Source organism: Lampetra planeri, chromosome 19 (assembly GCF_965212315.1).
Source record: "Lampetra planeri chromosome 19, kcLamPlan1.2.h2, whole genome shotgun sequence".
In the NCBI taxonomy this organism is placed as follows: domain Eukaryota; kingdom Metazoa; phylum Chordata; class Hyperoartia; order Petromyzontiformes; family Petromyzontidae; genus Lampetra; species Lampetra planeri.
Genome location: NC_136125.1, coordinates 12,042,031 through 12,055,604, shown reverse-complemented (window position 1 = coordinate 12,055,604; position 13,574 = coordinate 12,042,031). Strand labels below are relative to the sequence as shown.

The 13,574-nt window shown below is 56.2% G+C and overlaps 1 protein-coding gene across 1 annotated transcript; it reads right to left on the bottom strand.

Moving 5' to 3' along the window:
* Positions 1-724: 724 nt before the first annotated feature.
* On the bottom strand, positions 725-11,427 carry LOC144724134 (claudin-24-like). The gene is made up of 3 exons (XM_078603035.1): positions 11,251-11,427; positions 9,480-9,530; positions 725-5,030 (listed from the first exon to the last, which is right to left on the bottom strand). The coding sequence occupies exon 3, from the start codon at positions 4,962-4,964 to the stop codon at positions 4,125-4,127; it is 840 nt and encodes a 279-aa protein (XP_078459161.1). The 5' UTR covers positions 4,965-5,030; positions 9,480-9,530; positions 11,251-11,427; the 3' UTR covers positions 725-4,124.
* Positions 11,428-13,574: the final 2,147 nt, after the last annotated feature.

The following is a 13,574-nucleotide window of genomic DNA, read 5'->3' as shown; positions in this document are numbered from 1 at the left end:
ACGACATGCTCGACTCTCTTACAATTCCCCTCATTCGTCTGGGAATGCTAATTTAAATAAATAACGATTCAGAGCCCCAGAACATGATCTACAATGAAATGATTCCTGTGATGATCGCCACGTGTGTCTCTGTCTGTGGAATGAGTGGGCGTTGGGCCTCCACGTGTGTGGTTTCCAGAGGCAGACTCTGCAGCGGTGGACATTGGTGACAATTCTGTGCTGATGACTCCCAAAAAAAATAAACCGATTCACAGTCGTCTATCACTGTGTCGCTTCTGTTGTAATTTAGTCACATTTGAATATCTGATGGTGGGGAGTGGAGGGGAGGGTGAATGTCTAATGGGGTGAAGGAGTGAATATCTCACGGTGTGAATATCCAATTAAGCTCTACGACTCCTGCAGCCACGAGTGGCCGCTACATTCATCAACATGTTCATAATAAGAATGTTGAATTTCAACCGTGAATCATCGGGACAGGGGGTCAGTTTTTCCACCAGTGTGTTCGGGTTTGAAGAGACCTGGCACCGATATTGTGTTGGACTTTATTACGGTATCACAGCGCAGTTTTGATAATCGACCTCGGCTGACCCGAGACATTTCTTCTCCTCCGGCTTTGGACTGTGGAACGCGTGACAGCCCCGGAAGGGGGAGGGCGGGTGGTGGTGACGATGCATTACTAAAGATTTGTGGAAAAATAATCATAATCTGCACTGGTACGCCATAGTCCATTTGAAACATTATTTTTATTGATTCAAGTATTTTGAAAATCACCGTTTTGGATCAGAGTTTAACATAACACACAATCCACTCATAGTACAGTACAGTATTTTAAAACAATAAACATATCTGGGTTGTTGGAGCTGCTACCCTGTTGTAAATAAACGGAAATAACTTGGACTATCGAGCACAGAGGGCTGGGCGCCACGGTGGCTAGGAGATGTTAACTACCTCGCCTGGTGTGCAGGAGGTCGTGGGTTCGATCCCGACCCTGACGATGCCTGCTGCTGTATATTTGGAGTTTGCGTGTCTCTCTCTCTCTCTCTCCTGGTGGTCGTGTGGATTTGTGTCCGGCTCCTTCTGGGTTTCCCCTCCACATTTAGAATCAACATCACGCGTTTAGAGTATATATGGCTGCTGAAAAATTCCACATGATAAGCCACTTCGTTGAGATATCATTTGTGGCCAGGCCGCTTTTGAAAAAAAAGCTACAGCGTATAGCTCAGTGGACTTTACTTGGTAAATAAGTTAGACTGAGGCATCTTTAAGTTCATGACTGCAAGATGAATGTTTACCTTTGTGCCGGGAATGTGTGTGCGTTGTGATTCAATTAACATTCTACCAACATGTGAATGTTTCATACAGTAACTAATGTTACGTGCCCTTTGTCACCTCACTGCTGGGATGAAGGCCTCCCCAATGCGTATAATTCATGGGAGATGTTTTGACCATACCTCACCACACTGGGTCGTGCGGCTTTTGGTGACGTGTGCGCCCAGGACCGGTTCCGGTATCGGCTCGCCGCTGATGTTAGCCTTGTCCGGGATTTGAGCTCAGCTCTCCGGATTCATTGCGCAGATAATCACATTGTGTACGCGTGCAGCTCCTGTGTCAATCCACTGCTGAATGAAAAGTATCTCGCGCCGTGTGGGTCATGGGGTTACTTTCTTTAACCATACTTCACCACGCTGGTCAATGCGGGCTGATGGAGGCGGGGGGAGCATGGATGTGGGAGCTCAGAAGTCGAGTGCAAGAGCTCTCCACTGCTGACGACCTGCTTGTGCACGGTTGGCGTTCAGCTCAACGCCCGCTTCGGTTCTGAGATCTGGCGAAATCAAATCAGGTGCATTGCAGGTGGATCTGGTTCTAGAGATTGTTTTACAGTCCGTAGTGACAATTTTCGTTTATCTTTGGGAACAAGAATATTATCGTCTGAAAAATGTATTCTTGAGAACAGCTGTAGGTCCTCGCTAAGTGTGCATCCGTAGAAAATAACCCATTAGGATGTCCTTGAATATAAATTCACCTCGTTACAAACAAGAATTTCAACAAAGCCCAGATAGTTTCCCTTCATTGCGACTCCATTCAACTGATCCCCCGCATCGGTCGTTCCAATTGGGGAAAGCTACACTTAAAGTATCTATCAATATTGGTTATATTTCGATTTAAAGCTTTTGTGACTGCAGGGATTATTTTATTATGTTTTATTTTTATTATTTCCCTTCTACGTGACTTTACCGAAAGAACCAAGAAGATGAATATTGGTTATGGTAACTTATCGCCAGACTTGTCAAGCTAAACAGATATGGGAGCTCCTTTCTTTTCCATCAACGTCCATGCCATCAAGAAAATCATTCTGCTCAAAGAGCTCTACATGTCCCAAAAGCTTTTGGTTACCTTATACCCAAGTGCATTAATTTTAGCCCAAATCACCCCTCCAGCATACATTTGGCTTGAATCCACGTGTCTGCCTTCGCTAGAAGGGACGTTTATTCATAGTTTTGGAGGTGAGAATTTATGTAGATGGTGATATATTAGATCATTAACGAATTATTTCGCTGCAAACCTTCAATGACTGATACCAGCTTTCCAGATATCTCTTTTGCTACACATTTGCAAACGTGAAAGCTCATCACACCTGTGATGTGTTGTCTTCATCGCACCATCTCTAAGACTGTGGTGTGGATCGCTCAGTCTTGAATCTCGATGTCGGGGGCCATGAGGCTGGGACTAAAGCTGCCAAGGCCTGGGCCCTCTTTAGGTCAAGGCCAGTCTCGAGACCAGTAAGGGCCGGGCACTCTATGCAGGATATGAATTCTGCAATAGTATGCATATTCTGCTATTGCAGAGCTGACCGGAGTTCAAAATAACTCACAAACAAACACCCAACACAGAAAATCCCTGGTTTCGATCTTCCACGAAGCTCATGGTCCACCATGAACAGCATCCGTACAAACCGTGATGCGACAGTGGCACGAAATGTCTCGATTTGCCAAGGAGACGTTATCGTCGGGACTCGATATCTCACGGATGATTGTATGTGGCCGTCCTACCTCCAAACCCTCCCAGACCCTGCCCCCCTCGAACAGTGTAGAGGGGCGCGGTGGTGGTGGTGGTGTGATATTTGCAAGAGCTCAGCCCCAGACAGGTATGGATTACATCAAGCCCCGGCTTAACCATCCTGGTCCCGGTAGAAACTACAGCGAGCGATCCGCAACACGTGCCATCAATCGGTAATGTCTTTCTACCACGTGACGTAGACACCGCTGATTCAAATTAATCAACGAAGGGGCGTCATATTTATCAATCATCAGGTGCGCGCAGCGTGCGGAGACTTAATGTGAGGGCGAGTGCATTGCAAGCGCCATGTACGTGACATAACCCGGCCTGCCCGCACGGGATTGACACGTCACACATGCATGGCGTGACGTCACACAGTCGTACTGCCCGATGACCAAATCACTCGGGAGCTAAGCTAAGCAGGTTTGAGCCTGGAGTGCGCTCGGATGGGTGGTGACCGCTGCCGTGCCCCGAAGAACTGCGCGGTCCACGTTGTCAGCAGTAGAGGGCAGCGCAGGGGAATCCATAAATCATCATTCTCATGCTCTGCGTGTTAAACTTCTTTCGCGCCGTACGCAGCCGTCAACGCATCCACCTACTGCTACTTGACGAGCGTGGTGAGGTGTGGTCAAATAGCCGTGACGCAACGCACGACCAGAGAACGAGAGGCTTGTACAGCCTGGTCCAGGTGTCTTGTGTTTTGTGACAGCCCCATTATGTGACCGCTAACATTTTTTTCAGACCACATCCACTTTGAGTTCACTCACAGCCCTGTCCCATTCACGCCCCCCTCACTCAACATCTTGCTTTGAGAGCTCTCCAAACGCGCTGCGGATATAGTCAAACGTATTAACGGCACGTATTAATAATAATAAAGTAACAATGATAACGACATTATTTATTTCTGTTTGTTGCAGGAAAGCCTCAACGAGTCTCGCAGCTCGTTTACGGGAAGGCCCTGCGGTGGGGGGAGGTGGTGGTGTGGGGGAGGGTGCTAATGGGACGTGGTCTTCAGAAGAAGTAAAGATCGCCACGTGGAGCTCTGCTCACAGCCGGGATGAGCTCCGTCACACGTAGACGCTGACGGCGCGTCCGTTGGGGGCGTTCGCGTCGAGGAAGTTGACTTTGGCTTTTCTCGTCGACGACGACGACGAACTGAAGGAGGTCTCGGGCGACACGAGGTCTCGCTGCGGCACCGTCTGAAATTCGGACATCTCGACGCGCCGCAGCTGCTGCTGCTGCTTAAAGAGGTCGCCCGCTCCGGGCGACTCGGCGGGCGGCAGCGGCCGTGCGATGCGACGCACGGAGCGCGCGGGCGGCCCGCGGCCCGGGCGCTTGGCCAGGCACGCGGCCACGGCGAGCGCGAGGCCGCCCGCGAACAGCAGGAAGGAGGCCATCCAGCCGGCGAAGAGCGCCTCGCCGAACTCCCAGCGCGGCACGTAGTCCGGGATGTTCTCGTCGAAGAAGAGCGCCACCGTGTCCACGGCCACCGTGCACACGGGGGCCATCACGGCGGCGCTGGCGACGAGGAAGGCCAGCGCGCCGGCCAGCGAGGCGGCGCGCTTGTGCGTCGTGTTGCCGCCGCCGCCGAGGAAGGTGGTGCACCTCATGCCGAGCGCCGTGAGCAGCGTGCCCACCAGGCCGAGCACGTCGGCGGCGCACATGAGGATGCGCGCCATCTGCAGCGTCGGGATGAGGTCCATGAGCGACTCGTAGTCCCGGCACTGGATGTTGTCCCCTTGGTCGACGCACGAGCCCCAGAGGCCGATGAGAAAGTTCTCGGCGAGCGGCGCGATGTCCGAGTTGAGCGACTGCCAGTGGGGCAGCACCGTGGTGACGCAGGCGAGGAGCCAGCCGCACACGCTCACGGCCAGCCCCACCAGCTGCAGGTCGCACACCCGAGCCATTGGCGTCCCGCGAGCCCGCCCGGCCGCCCGCCCGCCTCCTTTGCCGCCTCTCGCCCTCTCCTCTGCCTGCGGGGTCCGAGCGGTGGGGAGGAGAGGGCATCAACGCGCATCGCACGCGCGCGTTTGACAGCGGCCTTGAGTGTACTAATAGGGGTTTTCCCCTTTTTTCTGGCAACAAAACTGACACCTTTTGCAAGGAATCATGCTTACATTAACCACAATACTTGCAGTCTTTGAACTGTGCGCCTTTTGGCGTCATCTGGTCGAACACCATATGAGACTAGGCTCTAAAAAAAGCTGTCTCTGGTGTGGACCAATCAGTTTCAAAGACAATACATAAATTATCAGAGTATTGTTTTTTGTTTGCGTTTGACTGCAAGTATTGTGGTTAATGTAAGCATGATTCCTTGCAAAAGGTGTCAGTTTTGTTGCCAGAAAAAAGGGGAGAACCCCTATTAGTATATTTTAGTACTGGCAAAAGAGGCCCCATGAAGCGGCCTTAAGTGTTCGTCAGTCGGGTGCGGTGCGCGTGGCTACGCGTGCGGGCCCTGCGCATTGCTCACGCCGCTGCGAGTGGACGGGGCTCTGCTCTAGAGAGGCCCCCTCAAAGAAAGCCACTGGCAGACTTCACGCGGCCCACTCTGTTAAAGGGATACAATCACGACGAATGCCATCAACGCGGCAACCGAACATCGATTATAATTAATCGATCTCCCGGTCGCCAGAGCAAACGACACGAATACAGCCACGAGAGGGAGCGCCGGCGGCTTGGCCTCCTCCTCCACGCTTGCCAGGGGTCTTGGACGAGGCGGCAGTGACCCACACGTGAAGCTGACCCCACGCTACCTGCTGATCGACGGGAGCGGTGTCGTTACAAACAAAAAAGACCAATTGTTGAAACTGCCGCAGTGCTAGGAGATCAAATCAGCGACCTCTGGATCGCAAAGTCCACATCGTGCGAACCATTACAAGAAGGCAGAAGCACTGCGTCTGATAAGGGTGGTTGATTAGAAAGCACGCCCACCGCAGGAGACGGAGCGGTGACATTAACTCGCGTGTAGCCGCCAGGAACAAGCCGCCGCGTCGCAGGACCGCGAGGGATAGTGGCGGCTTAGGGAGTCCTTCATCCAGCAGTGGATTGATCACGGCCGATGAAGATGATGCGTTTTTATAGTTTGACAATAAAAACGCAGTTTACCAAAGTGCCGTAAAGATGGATTTGTTGTTGTTGTTGCATCAGTTAAGTGTTGCGCTGCCAGCACTCGTGACATCGTGGGCCAGAGACGAGAGAACGACATCGGAAAGATGCGCAAAGAAGCATGGAGAGGTGGAAAGAGAAAGTCGTGGATCGAGGGACAAATGTAAGTCAGAGACAATGACTGTCAATAACAGTGGGTATGGGCAGGACACACTCGCTAGATGGACGAGACAGCTGAGAGAGAGAGAGAGAAAGATCAGCAGCAGCTGAAGGAGAAAGCACGGATGAGGAGCGATGAGATGAGTTAATCTACGCCCGCGAGATGCATCGTGGCATCGCCTTCATCCAGCAGTGGACAGAGAGCAGCTGACGGCGAGTGACCCTCACAAGTGGAACGCGGTGCACTCCTTGGACAGTCAAGAGCCGGGGGGGGGGGGTTGGTGTCTGTGAGCGTGGCCCGTGCCGTGATGCGGCGCTGTGGAGGAGGAGGAGGAGGAGCAGGATGGTGGATCACATGCAGCTCGCTCGACTCACAAAGCCGTGGCCGCTGCGGTACCGTGACCCCGACTTGCCAGGAGATCGTGTTACCCCGCCTGCTGGGGTGGCTCTGGGTGCTCCCCACTCGACACCACCTTCATATGTAGAGCACCGCAGAGCTTGGCCAATTGTTGTCTGCCTGCTCACTACCTGACTGCGAGAGTGCCAATCCTACGCGGTGGCGCGTTACAAGTTAACTTGGGGCGCCACGGTGGCTAGGAGATGTTAACTACCTCGCCTGGTATACAGGAGGTCGTGGGTTCAATCCCGACCCTGACGCCTGCTGTGTATTTGGAGTTTGTGTGTCTCTCTCTCATCATCATCACGGTGGCTAGGAGATGTTAACTACCTCGCCTGGTATACAGGAGGTCGTGAGTTCGATCCCGACCCTGACGCCTGCTGCTGTGTATTTGGACTTTGCGTGTCTCTCTCTCTCCCCGTGGTCGCGTGGATTTATCTCCGGGTACTCCGGGTTTTTCCTCCGCAATTAGATTCAACATCACATGATGATAAGCCACTTCGTTGAGCTTTCATTTGTGATAGCCAGCTGGCTTATGAAAAATTGCCGTATAGCTGAGTGAGCCTTAGCTGGTAAAATAAAAAAGAGAGTTTAGTAAAAAAAGTTTTCGCCATAAGCACGAACAGAGCAAGTTAAAATCAACATTATTAGCGTTATTTCTTGTACGTACAGACCGGTCCTCAGCCATAGTAATGTGGAAGTTCTTTGTCCTGGGAGACACCGGGCACTGAGTGAGTCAAAGCAGCGTGGGTGGCGCAGGGCCTCGGCCTTGATGATCATCTCTGAGAGTTACGAACAAAAAATATCTCGCCCGGCAGTTTGATGAAAATGAAAGGTTCTAATTCATGAAGTGAATGGTGTCGGTTGTCATGATAGTAGCCGCCCTCCCCCCCCCTCGGCACCCCCCCTCCCGATCCCCGACAAAAAGTAGAATTGTCATCAAAAGCTCAGCTCAGGTCGCTCATTCTCCGAAGCGGAGACGTTGGTCGAACTAAACACGAATTAAACAGAGATGCACAAACCTGCCGGAGGCTACGATCCTCTCATTGAGACGTTGATTCATATACAGCACGACGAATTGATGCGTGTGCTATGGAGAAGGGCCATCTCACCCGAAACGTCGCCCATTAGATACAGAAAAAAGTATGTTCCCTTTCAAGGTCGCGGTGTCGATGTGTACGAACGTGTCGAGCACAGGGTTTAATTGTGCACCACTAATCCACTTACTGCGCGCCACTGGGAACGCAGCGGCGGCACGCTCAGCGAGACGGCCTCGCACGGCACTCACGCTGCCCACCCTCGCACGGCACTCACGCTGCCCACCCTCGCACGGCACTCACGCTGCCCACCCTCGCACGGCACTCACGCTGCCCAACCTCGCACGGCACTCACGCTGCCCACCCTCGCACGGCACTCACGCTGCCCACCCTCGCACGGCACTCAAGCTGGCCAACCTCGCACGGCACTCACGCTGCCCAACCTCGCACGGCGATCACGCTGCCCACCCTCGCACGGCACTCACGCTGCCCACCCTCGCACGGCACTCAAGCTGCCCAACCTCGCACGGCACTCAAGCTGCCCAACCTCGCACGGCACTCACGCTGCCCACCCTCGCACGGCACTCAAGCTGCCCAACCTCGCACGGCACTCACGCTGCCCAACCTCGCACGGCACTCACGCTGCCCACCCTCGCACGGCACTCAAGCTGCCCAACCTCGCACGGCACTCACGCTGCCCACCCTCGCACGACACTCACGCTGCCCAACCTCGCACGGCACTCAAGCTGCCCACCCTCGCACGCACTCAAGCTGCCCAACCTCGCACGGCACTCACGCTGCCCACCCTCGCACGGCACTCACGCTGCCCAACCTCGCACGGCACTCACGCTGCCCAACCTCGCACGGCACTCAAGCTGCCCACCCTCGCACGGCACTCAAGCTGCCCAACCTCGCACGGCACTCAAGCTGCCCACCCTCGCACGACACTCACGCTGCCCAACCTCGCACGGCACTCAAGCTGCCCACCCTCGCACGGCACTCACGCTGCCCAACCTCGCACGGCACTCACGCTGCCCAACCTCGCACGACACTCACGCTGCCCACCCTCGCACGGCACTCACGCTGCCCAACCTCGCACGGCACTCAAGCTGCCCAACCTCGCACGGCACTCACGCTGCCCAACCTCGCACGGCACTAACGCTGCCCAACCTCGCACGACACTCACGCTGCCCACCCTCGCACGGCACTCACGCTGCCCAACCTCGCACGGCACTCAAGCTGCCCACCCTCGCACGGCACTCAAGCTGCCCAACCTCGCACGGCACTCACGCTGCCCACCCTCGCACGACACTCACGCTGCCCACCCTCGCACGGCACTCACGCTGCCCAACCTCGCACGGCGATCACGCTGCCCACCCTCGCACGGCACTCACGCCCCGCTTTACGTCGGGGGTTGCGTTCCTGAAATGCGCGACGCCGAATCTCGAAACGGCGTCAATTACGCGATCTAACAAAAAAAACCCTCCTCTGTTATGGATGATATTAGTCGCGACAGCCAGCGACGTGTTGCACCGGTCGAGGCCGACGTGGAGGCTGCGGCGTGTGGGTGGTGGAGGCGACGGCTGAGTGGCGACGGACGCGAGCGAGGGGTCCAGACGACGCAACTCGGGGGCCGCGCTCTGAACGAAGTGACGACGTCGTTGCGAAACGACGTTAAACAAGGTGGGGGGGGGGGGAGACGTAACTGTGGGTGTCGCTGTTACCTTCTTGAATTGGAACCCTCCAACGGATGGGCTAGCGAAGTTGGCAGTCACCTGCACGGCAACGAGGAGACAGAGACCCCTGGCATCTGGGTGCGCGTCCAACGGCGCCACCAACCACCAAACACAACCACCGACCACAACCACCAACCACCAACCACCAACCACAACCACCGAGCACAACCACCAACCACAACCACCAACCACAACCACCGACCACAACCACCAACCACCAACCACAACCACCGAGCACAACCACCAACCATAACCACCAACCACAACCACCGACCACAACCACCAACCACCAACCACAACCACCGAGCACAACCACCGAGCACAACCACCAAACACAACCACCAACCACAACCACCGACCACAACCACAACCACCAACCACAACCACCGACCACAACCACCGAGCACAACCACCAAACACAACCACCGACCACAACCACCGACCACAACCACCGATCACAACCACCAACCACAACCACCGACCACAACCACCGAGCACAACCACCAAACACAACCACCAAACATAACCACCAACCACGACCACCAACCACAACCACCAACCACCGACCACAACCATCAAATACAACCACCGACCACAAACACCGACCACAACCACCAAACACAACCACCGACCACAACCACTAACCACAACCAGCAACCACAACCATCGACCACCGACCACAACTACCGACCACAACCACCGACCACAACGACCAAACACAACCACCGACCACAAAAAAAAACAATTCAGAGCCCTTTGTAAACCCGGCCATGCTGATTGTCTCCCCAGACTTGACCGCTCTGGCCACTTGCGCGTTGATCACGATGGGAAGTGCGGGCGGATCGATAGCACGGGCTCAGATATCACGTGCCACTGACGGTAGCCGTGAGCGGGGATCCAACTGGGGTCGCCGGGGGTCACGGCGCGGAGCGGTACCGCTACAGCAGCACCCCGCTCGTGAACGACACAGACAAAGATCCCCCGTGGAGCCTTCGCAGGCTGTTAGGGCAAGTGCTGTTAGCGAGTAGCACCTATGAAGGCCGGCACGGCATGCGAGGGGGTGGGGTGCTCAGCACCACGCCCGGTCGCCTTTGTCTCCGCCGGGTGGCGACGCTCACAAACCGCGCCAGGTGCTCAAGATTTGAGACCGATTCGAGCAACGGGAAGCCCAGGGCCGGTTCAGATGATGTCTATCACAGTGTGCGAGCGGTCACCCCTCTTCTGTAAACACACAAAGACATAGATCCCCCGCGTAGCCTTAACAGACTGTAGGGGCAAGTGCTGTTAGCGAGCACCTATGAAGGCCAGCACGGCACACGAGGGGGTGGGTGGCCAACACCACGCCCGGCCGCCTTTGTCTCCCTAGTGGCGATGTTTACACATCGCACCAGGTACTCATTTGAGGCTGAGTCGACCTAGGGGAGGCCCAGGACCGGTTCAGATAATCGTCACTGGTATTTGCCGTGAGCGGGAATCGAACCCGGGTCGCCAGGTTCATAGCGCAGCGAAACACACAAACACACACACAAACACACACACACAAACACACACACACAAACGCACACACACAAACACACACACACAAACAAATACACACAAACACACACACACAAACACACAAACACACACACACAAACACACACAAACACAAACAAATACACACACACATACACACACAAACACACACACAAAAACACAAACAAATACACACAAACACACACACACAAACACACAAACACCGCGTGGTCACTCCGCTCACCGTGCAATGGACCCGCGCGCCCGTCTCGCAACGAAGCGACACGCGGCAAATCTGAGCAGCGCGAGTTCACGACATCGTCCGGCAAATCCACGGCGACAGCAAACGTCGGTTGCTGGTCTTCAAGTCGCGCTGCTGGCGGCTTCTCAGATTAGAGGTGAAGATTTTAAACCTCCACTCCCACCGACCCCACCGCCCGCCCCTCTCTCGCCTCTTCCCGTCGAAAATATATTTATAAATCCTTCATTTAAAAGCGCCCCCCACCCACCCCCCCCGCGCCTGTTGCCGCTGTGGCTGTTTGCACAGCGTGCGCGCTCCACGCCGCGAAGCTCTCCGCTCGCCTCGCGGCCTCGGGTCCTTTCTTGTCGCTCCCGCGAAGGGAAGTGGAGACGGGGGGGGGGAGCGCGCTCCCTCTTCACGCCGGAGAACTCTCCCGCACTCAGGAGACGCTTAAAGCCGCCCGGCGAGGGGGGGAGGAGGAGGGAGGAGGAGGGAGGAGGAGGGGGGGGGAGGGAGGAGGGGGAGGAGAGGCGGAGGGGAGAGGAGGAGGGGGGAGGAGAAGGGAGGAGGGGGGGAGGAGGAGGGGGGGAGGGAGGAGGGGGAGGAGAGGCGGAGGGGAGAGGAGGAGGGGGGAGGAGAAGGGAGGAGGGGGGGAGGAGGAGGGGGGGAGGGAGGAGGAGGGGGGAGGAGGAGGAGGGAGGAGGTGGAGGGGGGAGGAGGAGGGAGGAGGAGGGGGGAGGAGGAGGGGGGAGGAGGGGGCGAGGAGGAGGGGGGAGGAGGAGGGAGGAAGAGGGAGGAGGGGGGAGGAGGAGGGGGGAGGAGGGGGGAGGAGGAGGGGGGAGGAGGGGGCGAGGAGGAGGGGGGAGGAGGAGGGAGGAAGAGGGAGGAGGGGGGAGGAGGAGGGGGGAGGAGGGGGGAGGAGGAGGGAGGAGGAGGGAGGAGGAGGGGGCAGGAGGAGGAAGGAGGAGGGGAGGAGGGAGGAGGAGGAGGGGGGAGGAGAAGGGAGGAGGGGGGGAGGACGAGGGGGGAGGAGCGGGGAGGAGAGAGGAGGAGGGGGAGGAGGAGGGAGGAGGAGGGGGCAAGAGGTGCCCGGCGAAGTGGCGCGGGTGCGAGGGAGGGAGGGTTGGTCAGAGTGGCCAAATGTGTTGCCAGCCTAATTAAATGCACGTGCGCGTGTGTTGGACTTGCTCGCACCGTAGGTAGCCAACCGTGAGACTCGGAGGTGCGGGAGGAGGACAACAAACTAAACACAAAAATCAGTTCTAGAGAAGTGAGTTTGTCAATCTAGATGATGATTTAAAAGTGCATCGCTCCACTGGCTTTCGAATATCGGAAGGAAGAGCGTTCCAGACGGCCGCAGACGCGCATCTGAAAACGCGCGGTGATGGTGACCGCCGTCTTTGCTCGATGGCTTCGCCAAAAGCCAAAGCCGCTGCTGCTGCTGCTGCGAGGATGAGCGGAGTGAGCGTGATGATGGTTTACGGCGAGAGGTTTTGTGGTTCATTTGTGCCAAGCGCCTTGTGTGTGTCATGAGTGCGACCTCGCAGTGTGTTCGTTCGGCAACGGGAAGCCAATGCAGCTCTCCGAGCACTGGATAGTAGACATTGGACGTTTGCACTGGGAAACTTCACTTTTTAATTTTATTTCACGACCCTCTGTAGAATTGCCTCCGATCAACTCACCCGGTAAATGCGCCGGACCTCGCCAAAAAAAGCACGGCGGGGACTTGAGCCTGGCTCGTGCTTGCATGGGCAACCACCGCCGCGTGAAACAGTTGCCAGAAGGGCTGACGAAGCAGGAGGCACGTGGCGGACGACACAGCGATCGCGGCGCGAACCGCTCTCGATCCACGCGTGCGCTCTCCGTCGTCACCAACCTGCACTGACCCCGCGTGGCGATGCAGCGGCCGACAACCCCGAGGGATCGACTCGGAGCTTCCCTCGGAGCTGGGAAGCTCCGAGTCGATCGGTCCCCGTTCCGGGTGACGCTGTTCGGCTGCGTGACACTTCTTTGCACGACAATCTTCATCGTCGCCGCCGCCGTCACCTGCGTTGTTGCTAAAACGAGCACCGCCTAGCGAGGCTGCAATCAACTTGATGGGAAGTGAGGAGTGCGTAAAAGATGGCTCCCGATACGGCCAGGGAAGCCTCACTGCGGCTCGTTTTAATGACACTTTGCGTGTGCGGAGGGAGACGATTTGTTTTAGTTCCCGGAGAAAAGCGCTCGCACAATCTCCGAGCTGAGTCGACGCACCGCCAAGAAACCATCTGCACGGAGAGCGTTGCCACCTAAACTGCTTGCACTGGCATCTACTGGCCGCCTCGTTT